Source organism: Copadichromis virginalis, linkage group LG18, assembly GCF_057382275.1.
Source record: "Copadichromis virginalis isolate Kocher_CV1m ecotype Utaka linkage group LG18, C_Virginalis_male_GT1.1, whole genome shotgun sequence".
Classification (NCBI taxonomy): Eukaryota; Metazoa; Chordata; class Actinopteri; order Cichliformes; family Cichlidae; genus Copadichromis; species Copadichromis virginalis.
Genome location: NC_140635.1, coordinates 32,970,469 through 32,984,040, shown reverse-complemented (window position 1 = coordinate 32,984,040; position 13,572 = coordinate 32,970,469). Strand labels below are relative to the sequence as shown.

Genomic DNA, 13,572 nt, shown 5'->3' with positions numbered 1-13,572 from the left:
ATGCATACCGCTTCACGGTGTTGTGTCATTTACATTGTTTATCCTTGAATTTGTTTTATATGTTGTGAAGGTGGCAGCAGTGATCTCTGCTCCCTTTTTATTTCATTTTTTATTCATTTAATAACAAAGTGAAGTGATTCTAATACCTCCTGAAAAATTTGTTTGACTTTTTTTTTTTTAAAAAAGGTGATTTTTTCCCCCCATCATTTCCACTAAGAGTGGAATTAGTGAAATGCATCGTAAATTTCCGAGCAGACCCTGAAGACCTCATTGTGTAGCGTGGCGAGGGCGGACCGTGTGACGTCGAGCCGAGGCTCTGGCTGTTTATTGTTCCTTCCTCAGCACGGACAGAGAGAAACGGGCTAACAGTCTGTCAGCCACTTTCTTCACACGGTAACGTTCGATTTTACGAAGGTGTAACGGGCTAGACAGCTAACTGCACAAACCAGGGGTCATGGCGTATGCGTACCTCTTCAAATACATCATCATCGGAGACACGGGTAAGTTACAACAAGTGCCAGTTAGACTGCCAGTTAGCATTTACCTAGCTCTTAGCCGCTAGCTAGCGGCGTATTTCCGCAGTGTTGGATAGTTCAATGACGTGGTAAAAGCAGAGACAGAAGGGGTGGGATGACAGCTCCAATCCTTCTCTATTAACATATTTAGATAACAATAAGCGACCCCTGGCAGTGTTAAAAATCTACAGAGGAATCTTTACACAAGCTGCCTTGGAGTAGCTTGTGTCAAGGTTGATAGCGGCTGATAAATGTTTGGGCCTTTTGTCCCTTTGCGTCGAGGGTGGGGGTGTTAGCCACAGCTTGCCAGCCCAGCTAAGTAGCTTTTCCACCAAATATTTAGCAACCGACTGTCACGACATCCAAATAATGCTTCACTCACTGCAGCTACATACGACAGACAACCACACTACCAATTTCTGTTGTTGTTCATGTCTTATAATTACTAAACATTAGCTTAGCTTCTTGTCAGAGAAGGCCAAGACGCCAAGCTGCACCTCTAATATTCCCTGAAATGGCGTAGAGCAGATCTAATTTCTGGCTACATATATCCATGCGATTTGGAGTCGTTGCATGGTTCCATGTTTTGCGCTTCATTTACCAAAATATAGGTTTGTATATCTTGTGCTGGAAACCGCTCAATTAGCCGGCGGTGTTGTCATCTGTTTACTTTTAGCAGGCTGTACTGATGAGGGGTACCGCTGTGTAGTTGCAGGTACATTTCTATATTATACTGTTACAGCACCAGTTTTAGAAAAGGCGGCAGGTCTTACTGTGAGGTACAACGAGAGCTTTAGTAAGATAAACTGCCAGCGATAGTAAGAGGCAGCTAGAAAATTTTCAGAGTAAATAGATATTGGGGAAAGACTCCCATTGTGCGGATATGTAGTTTTGTCTTAGATGATGTACACTGTGGTGGGTTTCATGTTTACTACACTGTTATTGCCAAGCAGGGTCACGTTCTGCCTGCTGCTGTTATGATTTCGTACAAGTATGTTGTTTATCTTCAGTAGTGAATGTTGAAAAGGTCCCAGCTTGATTACACAGATGTCTACACCAGAAATACTCCATCTGTGCGCCACTTACTTTTGCCTCAAGAGGCTTTTTTAAGCACACACGCGGGCATTGCAGTGCTAGCCTCGTTTTGTTTTTCAAGCATATTTCCAGGGGGAAATAGTATTTATTTTTTAACTAAAATATCTGGTGTCCAGGACATAACATGTAATTAATATTAGTGTCAAAAAAGCTGCTGGGCCAAATGTTCCATAGCTATCATCTTCTCATCATATGACATTACAAATTTAGCGTGGGGTGTTTGGGATCACTTTCAGGAATCCCTGGAAAGAAACCTAACATTAGTCTGCCAGGTGAAAATCTAATTGGCTCACTGATTTGTTGTTGTTGTGATCAGTAGAAAGGCTTCTAAATAGGTTTAGGGGCAGAGTAGTAGTAACTGTATACAACAGTAAATAATTGTAAAAACATCATTTTCTGCATGTAATATGTCATTTTAATACAACGTTACATAATCCCAATATATCTGACTGTTCTGTCTGGCTCAATTCATCTGGGGCTGAGAGATACATCAAGAGTGATTTTCAGAAGTAAAAACCTATCCAGCGATTGCTTGAGTAAAAAATATTTTCCAGCATTGTCAATGATGAGACTCAAAGGTGCAGGAGTCATGATGTTTACTTATACTAGGTCATGTGATTTCTGTCAACAGAAAGGTCAGCAGTTACACTTATGTATAGGAGACAGGTCATTTTAAGTAAGAAACTAGCCTGCAATGTTGTTATCATACTATGATGCAAGTCAGACTGATCAGATCATCTTAAACTAAGGTGGGTTGGGGAGAAGGGATTTAATCTTGCAAACAATGTATGTAGCACTGTTCATAAGCTACAATGCTTATTGCTAATTATGTAGCAGTGACTGGGAACAGCGAAGCTGCTTACGAGTTGCTGCATGTAGATGCAGGGAGAGAGGGGAAGGAGACAGTGGGGAGTTTATCTCTTGCTTACCAGCATACCAGCAGGATGGCACCCAATCATATTTATTCAATACAGAAATAAATGATTTAGCCTACCTTTATTAGTGAACATAAGTCAATAGATGTTAGCTGAACAGGTATAACAGTATGAAATATTTGTCTGGTTCTTTATTCCCTTGCTAAAATTGAAAATTTCTAGAGCTATATTTTATCTGTAAACAATGTTAACACCAGGCTATAGCTTAGGCAAAAAACAACAAAAAGCCCAGTGCAAGGCATGTAATTCAGTGGGTGAATCACTGGTATGAGTAGAACTTGCTAATTTTTGCCACCACCTAACTACTTAACTAACTAGTTAGACAACATCAGCTTGGCTTGTGGCAACTTTGTGGACAAAGTGTGGGGCGATTTGCCTGCCTTTGAATGTGAAAAGTGTGTCCGAAAGAGAAAGGGACATCTTCTGGAAGAACTCTTCTGTTTTCTGGAAGAACTCTTTTTGACTGTGATCGGTTTTTGTATTTTCATTAGGCGGTCAGTTTTTACACTTTTGTATGACTGTATTTAATAATTTTATTTTGGAATTATTTGTTTCTTCTATGTTTAATTTTATAGAATATAACACATCTTATCTTGGTCTTATCTTCACCCTAAAGGAGATATGATGGTTATTAAAATCTAAAACCAGTCATAGACTAGTAGTTGGACAAGTTTAACTTGGGTGTGTCATCTTGTTACCTTGTAACTGCTTTGCTGAGTCAAAGCAAATCCACAAGTTTAAACACCAGAAAAACCTCCGATCTCCAGGTTAATCAATGTTCAGTGAGGCTTTTATTGTGAAAAGTAATCATTAAGGCTTCCATCTTCCCCATGTGCCTAGTATGATGGTCAGTACCAGTAAGATTGGCAGTCTTTTAGTGCTGTAATCATTCATCTACACATGAAGACTGAGGAAGATGTATTTCCAGTCAGTGAGTTTTAGTTGGGTTTTAAGGTGTGATGCGTAGACATCATTTTAGTCTGAGGAAACATTCCCAGCTAATGTCTGTGAAGGTTCTCAGTCATCCAGGTCATCGTAGTCAAAGGAGCTTAGAACTGAAGAAGCTTCTCGGATGAGAGGTGAAACGTCTTCAAGCAACTTAAAGAAGTCCAGATGCTTTTCTTTGCAAGCTCCTTTGATTCCCAGCTAATACACTCATGCAGCTGGTGCTCTTAACCCCACCTGCCAGACATGTATTCTGAGTTGACACTTTTTTCCTTTGGTTGAACTCAATAGTTCAACTAGTTTCTCACAGAGATTTTTCTTTAAAATATTAACTATAATTAATACAGAAATACAGCTGCAGTGTATGACTTTCTAGGGGGAAAAACACACAGAGACAAGTCACTTTGTCCAGTGGCATCCTACCTTTTTTGGCATGTAGTATGTGTTTTGGTAGTTGTTCACCTTAGGTGTAGATTCATGGCCTGCTATTAATTTTCTTGACCTTTATCTAACTTGTCCATGTGTCATTTTAATTTGGCGTCTACCCATTGTTGCTCTAATGCCTGCATCCTTGCTGTGTTGCTGATGCTTTCTGAAATGTGACATTTGTCAAAACTTACCGAGGTGTTTTTTCTTTTATCAAACTGTTCTCCCACTAGGAGCTCAGTCTGAGTGGAGTTTTTTTTCTCCTCCTCTTACCTCATGTAGTGTATTTTCGTTGTTTTTTTCCTATCAGCCTACCTTCTGACATGTCTGCCCAATGTGATGTTTGTGTAAAGTTGGTCAGAAGGTTCCTTTGTGAGTGCGCATGCGCCATTAGCGTGCTGCCTGCTGTAACCCCTAATTTCCCTCGGGATGAATAAAGTATTCTGATTCTGATTCTGATATCATTCCAGGTGTCATCACCTCTCTCTCCTCTTATTTTCTCTCAACCCTTCGTGGAGTGTTTGAGAGGAGATGCTTTGCTTTATGACTTAAAGGAGTAGCAGGGACTTGCACAGGCGAATAATGATAAATTGGATTGACTATTCTGAGACATAGGAAAAGGTTAATTCAGTGTTGACTGTCTCTCTGACCCATTGCCAGGCTGTCCTCAGATATAGCTTGCAGAAGACAAACTGCATCTGAACAGAAATTATAGCTTCAGTACAGATTGAATGTCCAAAAATAGGCTCTGTCCTACTGAACACAGCCTGTAGATCTCCAGCTTTTCAAATTTTAGAGTTTGACCCCATTCAGAGAATTTGAGGTTCATTGTTTCACAGCAGTTTTCATTATGAAAAGCACAGACAGATTTCAATATGCACAGCTATAGTTCGTTGGGATTTTTTATGCAATAATATCCGGTCTTTGGCTAAAATGAACAAATCCTTCATTCATGGACCTTTTGTTAAGTCCTGCGTGTGTATCTGCTTTGACTAAAGTTTTTTTTTACAGGTATCCTTGGGAACTTACAGTGGAGTTGTGGTAAATGTTTGTGTGTAGTTTTCCTGTCTAATAATTATGATTATTAGCTTTCCACAATTCACCCCCCCCAACAAATGACGTCATTTTTTAAAACTCTTTAGATGTGTTCATGAGAAAGGCTGCGACTAACACATTTTCATTAGTTATTAATCACCTGAGTGTTTTGCTTCAAATATTTGGTCTATGAAACCTTTGATACCAAAGAAAATTGCTCAAGCAAACATTAGTAACATCTATGTTAGGTCATACAACCACCTAAAACTGTAACCAGGCAGAAACATAACTTAAACAGAAACTACCTGTCCTTGACTTGTTTTATCATTAATCTTTTTGCGGTATACAGAGTACGGTGTCCCATAAGCCCTAATTTAAAAGACCTCTTCGCAGTAATGACCAGACTGGAGTGTGAACTGAGCTAAAAAGTGTGTTATTCATAGTTGAGGTGGTTTTCTGATGACAGTAGTGTTTGAGGGATAACATTGCGTTCATGTGTGATTAAACTGGGTTAATGGGGGACCTATAACAGTAAATATTAACTGTGTGAAATCTGCCTTGTCAGGATTGTGGGACTGCAATTTGACCAGGTTTGATTAACAAATAGTCCCACAACTTGGGATCTAATAATTATTGTTGTATATAGGGTCCTTCATTCAGAATAGAATGCTGATTGAGTTTAAGTTTTAAGGATCTCTAAAACTATAACTTCAGCTATTTTATATTGTTCTCAACTTCTGAAATCCCCTGCCGACAGCCTATGGGGATGACAGCTTCAGATCACACTTGAATGCACTTGAGTAATACTTAATGTGCAAAAAATTGTTCCCGTGGACAGTTCCTGTCAAATTCCTCAGCAGGGATTGTGGTGCAGTCTGCTGACCTAGCCAAGCTTCAAGTTACTGCTGTAAATGAGCAGAGCAACATCTCACTGGCTTGCTGGACACTCCTAACACATCGGCACCAACCATGTGCAACAAGGTTGTGTATTGTGCCTGCTTAATGTCAGCGTTTTCTTGTCTCATTTCAGACGAAATAGTAATTTTTTCGCTTGTGTTATACTTTAATTCTCAGCCCACATCATCTCTTCATAAAACGTAATTGCTACATTTCTGAGTGCTAGAGATGAAATGGTATCAACATTTGACGTTTTTAGTGACCAGAATAACAGTATCAGGAATAAGTGAGTAGGGCTGGGCCATATCATACCGTTCACGGTAATACCGGTATAATGTTGGGCAATGATAAGAAAATGAAATATTGCAATAGAATATGGGTAAAACGCGCATGCGCAGTGCCTTTGTTTTCATATGCACATGGAGGAAAAAGCGTGCCGGCGACAGAGAATGAGAAGGGCGAAAGAATGAAACGGATGAACCAGAACTGCAACTTCAGTGGTGTGGAACTGGTTTAGCTTTTGTCCATCAGATACACAACAAAGCACTATTCTTGGTAGCGCATGCTAGCGGGCCGTCGTTATTACTGTGTTTTTTGGAAAATACGGCGCGCTTAAAATCAATCCTTTGATTTTTCTGAAAATCAACAGCGCCCCTTATAATCCCGTGTGCCTTATGTATGAACTCTGGTTGTGTTTACTGACCTCGAAACGATTTTATGTGGTACACAGCGCTCGAAAATCTGTCAGACGTCTTTGCTAAGCTACGAAGCCGCACCGCTTGATGGATTGTCGGAGCATTACGGCTATCGTAGGCAGGAGCCTCGCGGAGTGATACGTACTGTGCTTCAGCATAATATTACCATATTGTGTGTGTATAAGCTCTTTTTAAGTTTTGTGGGTATTATACATGGTTATGCTGAGGACATGTCGGCCAATTTCCACTGGAAATGCCTTTTGGTTAAACTGTCAGCGAGGAATTTGCACTGTTAAATTTTTATATAACTTTAATGCACATAAAAAAACAGCTGCTTGTTTAAGTGAAAATACATTGATGGGTTTTTTTCACTAATAAAGTTGTGGAGTTGTAAAGCATTTTGTCTAGTGTCAATTATATCGTCAGTTATATCGTTATTGCAAATTTTCAAATGTATATCGTGATAAATAGTTTTGGTCATATCGCCCTGCTCTATAAGTGAGCATATTTACACATTTTCATGTGTTAGAGCCTCGACTTATTTTTCAGCAGATGAGGCCTGGAAAGGGATGTAATGCTCAATTTGTCCTGCCGGATTAACAGTTTCAACGGTTTTTGTCTGGAATGGGTAAGCAAAGACTGCAGTCATACTACATGTACAGCAGCACAACAGCATCCAATGTTTTTACATGAACAGTCACACAGAAAACTTCAGTTGTGATTATTGATAAGCTGTGAGCAAAATAAAAGGGAAAAGTCATTACATTTGACATTTCTCTGCTCTCACTATAATATTGTTTGTGGTGCTCACAAATCAGCTCACTTTCTGCATCCTCAGTATAAAACATGAACACAGACATCATGACGTCACTCGCTGATTTGTGCCCTGTTAATGTCTGTTATGGTTTTGTGTTGGTTGTGTCAGAAGACCTGACGTCATCAATGCCTCCTCACCGTTTATACTGGCACTGAGGCCATGCAGTCCTCCCGTGGACAATAGGTGTCACCACTGAAGCAAAACGTCAACTTCAACATCAATACTGATATAGGACTAGAAGTTGAAAGAGGAAGCACAGTGATTGCAGTATTTTTGTTTTTGTCTTTTTCAACGTTTTCTCCAGAACGTCTTACTCTTCAAGCCGTCCAATATCTCCTTCTGTACAGTCCAAGATCTCTGCACTTTAACTGGTGGTAAAAATGGACACAATCGTACACTCTTGTTTTCAACCTGGCCTCACCAACTGGCTGGGTTTACAAAAATTGAGTGGTGCGTGACTGGCTGAAACCACACCACAGCGTGGTTCATACTAGCAGACTTGTCAGTCACAAGTTGTTAGTCAGTGACCATCTTTTTAGCCAGCACTGTTTTTTCCCTCTTTTTACAGTTAAAATGAACAGAATTTACAAATGTGCTATTCATACCCAAAATGAATGACTGAGCCCATAAACCCATAATCCCATTAGGAAAGTATTTACAGAGATGGAGTTCAAAGGCAGTTTTCACACAAACATCTGTAGGAACCAAAAGTCCTTTTGCAGTTGTCACCCCTGATGGCCATTAAAAAAAAGTATGTTGCATTATCCTCACTTTTCAAACCCTAAAGCGATGTCAGTCTTTTGTACTGTCTGGTTTTCAATCGATTTTGGTTGAAGTGTGTTAGCTGTGATTTATTGTAATTAAAAACAATTTGAAATAGGTATCAAATAAAGGTAAGAACTAGTTCAGTCTGGGAAATTGCCCCATGGTATGAGACAACTTGTGAGGTGCTCGGCCATGATGGACCTGTTACTATGACAACTGTTGAAGTGAGCTGGAAAAGGATACTTTTTTACAAGGTATCCTTGTCTAAAGAACAGGGCCGTGGTTTATGAATCATTTTGTCGAATGCATCCTATTTTTTTTTTATTTTTTAATGTTGCTAAAGGTCAAAGCTCCACTGTTCAGGCTTTTGTGAGAGATTTCCCATCAGTGTGTGAATGGGTGGATGGGTGGATGACAGGTTGTGTAAAGCGCTTTGGGGTCCTTAGGGACTAGAAAAGCGCTATACAAATACAGGCCATTTACCATTTACCATCATTAAAGATTTTGTTATTTGCCACAACTATGGGAGGTGGATATTTTTACTTGTTAGTGGATCACATTTGTTGAGTCATACTGGTGTTTGCTCAAAAAGCGCAATTTAATTATTCCACCTGTCAGTAATCCAGTCAACATGTTCCTTTTGTTGTCTGACAACCCAGCATGTATGTCCAAATTTTCCTCTGTGTGACGAGATCTGGTGAGAGCTAGACTGTTTGAAAGCACATTCACAGAAACCTATTACAGTCACTAATTATGACTCCAATTGTAGCCATGCTCTGCATTTAAAGACACAGCATGCTTTGATTCTAGGCCCCTGTAGACAGGTTGCTTTTGCTCTGTGTCACAGCCATCAAGCTGTTACCTCTTGTCAGAAATGAAAGGTTCTGCTATGTTAAAATGTATGTTAATTGCATTGTGGCTAATTAGAAAGATTGCTATTACTGTTTTGTTGCTTTAGTAGTGCAAGAGTGGCTATGAGCAGGTGTCTGTTGACTGACGGAGGTAACAATGACTTCACTGTTACACCTTTATTTAACTTTCTCGAGATCCCTCCATCCCTTACTAGCAACAGCGTCATCGCACAGGCCCTGCTTAGCAACTTGTGACCCGTGGAAACCATGGAAGAGGAAGACCATGTCGCACCTCCTTGAGTTTCTGCCAGCTACTGTCTCCTTAACGTTCTCTTTTATTCTCCTGTGGTCATCCCTCCCCCACTTCCTCATCCTGTTTTTCTTCTTACACACACATATGTTCACACACTCCCAAACCCTTTGACTCCAAAGCCTTACTTACCATATTTGCTGAGTAAATCATTCTATACCAGCATTCTCCATTTTCTTGAATGTTCCTGACACTCTTGGTCTTTTTATAAAAGGGTTAAAATGGTATCAGGTTGAGTTAAAGTTTCTTTGCTTTCAAATGCATCTCTTCACCAATAGGCATCGATATTCTTAAGGGATTCCTCACCGTAGCATATTAGCCTTGGAGGTGGCAATGGGTTCAAGGTGGCAGGAATTACGGCTGTATTTATTTATTTTTTTCTTTTGTTTCCTTGCTTTCGTAACTGCTCTTCACTAAAGGAAATTTTCTTTTTACTACACACTTACACACACACATCTCAGTGACAAGTGACTAACTTTTTTTAAATGTTGTAGAAGTACTGTGGCACCAAACCTGTTGAGTGTGTTTGTCATGCTTCTAGATATTTGTGTTGAGGAAATAACAGCTCGCACTCTCTCTGAGAATCTGCTCACCATTTCCATCTGTAGTTTGTAATGCAGTTAAGTCAATGTGTCTTTGATTTAATGATTGCTTTTGCAAACACCTGTCATCTGACTTCCTAACTCGCTGTTTCGCTTTGGGGTTTTTTTTCCAGTTGAGAATAAATTACCTAAAACAGAATTATGAACAATGAAAGTGTTGCTTTTGTAAGTGTTTGTGTATCTGTGGGAGTTTGCCACATTCAGAGCTGAAGGTATGTGTGGATTGCCATTGAAAATAGGCACGCTCATTAGTGCCCTTTTGGCTACATAAAAATTAGCCACCTTTTATAGCTCAGTTAGCTTGCTAATAGTTAGTTAACTGGAGCAAAGCTGATGAAATGGTGTGCTCCCTGCTGGGTCATTTGAACATGATGTTGACTCCAGTTGTCTTATATTAAAAATATAAGAGTTGTAACTTGGTGTTTTGCCAACCTACAAACAGCAGTGGCTCTGACTTATAGTATTTTATTGTCAGCATATGAATGAATCCCCTTTAATTCTGTTTGTGTACTTTTTCTTTTCAGGTGTGGGAAAGTCATGTCTATTACTACAGTTCACAGACAAGAGGTTTCAGCCAGTTCACGACCTCACCATCGGTAAGACCACCTGCATCATTTATAATAAAAACATAAAGCATAATTAGATGACTTTTACTAATTAAACTTGATAGACTAGGTCAGACTAAAGTAAAGTAAAAGCAATATAGCTGATGCTATGTTAACAACATAAAAAACTAAGTAAAAAGTAATTAGATGCTGAGTTAACCAAAACCCTTCTGATATTCAGATAATTCAGATTTTACTGTGTACAACTCCAGTAGATTTGACAGAGAGGAGTAACCTCTTACAATTGCATCCGTTACAGAAAATTGCTTAATTACTTTGTGCAGTATGAATGGCCATAAAGCCAGCTCTCAGCTTTGCAGCCTCCAGTATTATTGAAATGCAGATGCTGCTCATTTTACGTTTTCGCTCGCTTCTTCATTTTTCCTCGACACACTTGTGTACCTGGTCTGTACCACCACAAAACGTCTGCCCCCTTCCTTCTTTCACACAGCCCTTCTTTGCATGTGATTGGCTGCACGGTGTGCCCATCAAAATAAAAACCCACCCCTGCCCTGTATGGATTCTCAGCAGTGCTGAGTTCCATAGTGCTGTTTAAATCCGAGTGGGTCAGCGGCCTAAGCCATATACTGGATCTCTTGCCAGCTCGTGTGATCTATGTACAATGAAAGAATGAGTTGGAAATCACATGCTTTGTAAAGCAGCTTCAGCCGCAACACCACCCCTGCTACAGGGGAGGAGCCACTGATAAATAAATAAATAAAATATAAAGCCAATATTTACATCCAATTTTAGCCTTTGGCCTAAGAGCAGATATGTGATTTCAACTTCAAATTTGATCTTAAGCACAATGCAATGTATACTTTTTTGTGTCTGTGGGGCAATTTATGTTGGGCTCAAAACACAGATGACCCAGTAATTATAGCAGCTATAATCCTTATCAAGTGTTATGTCATGTAGAAATTCAAACCTCAGATTACACACATTATGCATACCACTTGCGATCACTGGTTGTGTGACAAGAACAGCATGAAGCCATCACACAAGCCCCACAGCCTCCATCAGCATTATTTAAGATTGTAGATAAGATTGATTAAGGTTGTGTTTACATTGTGGTACTCTTCATGGTCTGTATAAAGGTGGATCTGGAGAGTATGAGATAAGTCCAAGTGGGTCCATCTCCTCAGCTTTGCTCATATTTAAAATAAAATGTCTGGCATCAGACCGCTCCACAAATCTCTCTTCCTGTGAACTAGGCTGAGGGATCTATACGCTTGTGCAGAAAGAAAAGCATAGCTGGGTTTGACTTCTCCAACAGAAATTATAAATGGATTTTCATCATCTCGGTTAAAATCAACAAATGGCCGATCTGCAAAGCTTTTGAGGTGTTTCAAGTGCTTACTTGTCAAACTGCGATTATGTTAAGGACATTATCCATATCCTGCACATTGCCTGCAGGCAGATGATAATGGATATTATATAGAATCGACCTCTAGCTTGAATACAGACGCATGTCTTTTTAAAAGCATTTGATTGCTATCAGAATCCATCAACAGATAATTAACAGTTAAGAAAAAAGTCTTCTGTGTAAGATCTGTGTAGCTTTTATTTAGAAAGGGTTATTCACCCATCTTCTGTGATTGTGTCTATGCAGGTGTGGAATTCGGCGCGAGGATGATCACTATAGATGGCAAACAGATCAAATTGCAAATCTGGGATACGGTAATACATATACTGTTTTTCTACCTTTTTCTTTTTCAAACAGAAAATATAACTTGAATTTGTTTCCTCAACTGTAAGTGTATTTAAGTCTTATAAATGAAGGTTTCAAGCTTGTTAGTATAATGTGGCAGGAATGTATTGAATTTTGTTTGGCTTTTATTTTTTCCAAAAACTGCAACATTATTATTCTTTTATTATTATTTAACTTATGTGCAGCACTGCAGAGCAAGGACCCTTTTCGTTTGTTTATCTAAAATGCATGCCTGCATTATGGGACAGTCCCAGAAAATGATGTAACATTGTGACTTTTGGATTGGTGGACTGTGATTTTTCACAGCTTGCACTTACAGCTTTAACCAACAGATGGCGTTAGAGCTCTTTGAATACCTGTTCTCTGATCTTAAGGAAGCAGTGTGAGAAAAGGGACCAGCATTTCAGTCCTGGTTCTCTGGTCCCAGGATAGTGCATTTTGGGGGGCCCACCAGTGAGATTATTGTCTTTACCTGGTTTTCTGGGTTTGGCCAAAGTGAAAATCTCAGCAACAAATTTGGATTTGTATAGTACATAATCTCCGAATAGTTAGAGAAGCCACTTGGGTTATTGTGCAGGCTGCACTTGCCACATGTATGCTTGTGTGTTTCTTTATGCACGCCTGTGTGCCAGATGGCAGACAGGCACAGCGTTCCCTCTCTTTCACCCTTATTTATCATTTATTCACTAATAGCATTACTGGCTGGTTGACTGCTCCTTGAACATCTCGCAGACTGCTCTAGTGACCAGCTAACTTGGTGTTTGCTGCACTGGCTGACCAAACTTCTGAATGGCTTTCTATCTGGCTAACTTACCCAGCTTGTTGGCTGTCCTCACTAGTTTTCTGACTCACAAACCAACTGCTTCGCTGGGTGAGACGTTGACAGCCTGGTCCCCTGACTGGCTGAATGATTCACCTCCCTGTCTTTCTGACTGTCTGGTGTTCAGATGAGGTCAGAGCAGCATGGGACTTGCAGCTGCTAGGATAGAGTGTCGTTTTGTTTTCTGCTCGGGCTTGGACGAACACAGGCGACATTGTTACTGTACATTGAATAGCAAGAGAACATGAATAGATATTGCACTGGGGGGGGGTTGTAAGAATACCGGATGATGAAAATAATGAAGGAAAGATGTCTTTCTTCGATCACTTAAAAGATGAGTGATCGAAGAAAGACATCGAAAAAGTGAGATAACGAGGGGATGATAATAATGTAGTGGGGTTCACTGAACAAGGTGACCCAGAGAGCCAGCTTGACTAGCAGAGCTAGTCCTTCTGTTCATCATAAATATGGAGAAACAGCAAGGTTAGACATACAAGCAGAGAGAAAGAAAGGGATTGTGAAAGATAGATGGAGAATGAAAGAGAACT

General features: G+C 39.8%; 1 protein-coding gene across 1 annotated transcript in view; it reads left to right on the top strand.

The window, feature by feature from the left end:
- Window positions 1-290: 290 nt before the first annotated feature.
- The window catches only part of rab2a (RAB2A, member RAS oncogene family), a 30,775-nt gene continuing 17,493 nt past the window's right edge, over window positions 291-13,572 (top strand). The window contains exons 1-3 of the mRNA XM_085440374.1: window positions 291-500; window positions 10,413-10,484; window positions 12,106-12,173. Of these exons, the coding sequence (XP_085296500.1) occupies window positions 455-500; window positions 10,413-10,484; window positions 12,106-12,173 (186 nt within the window). The 5' untranslated portion in view covers window positions 291-454. The remainder of the gene's footprint in view (window positions 501-10,412; window positions 10,485-12,105; window positions 12,174-13,572) is intronic.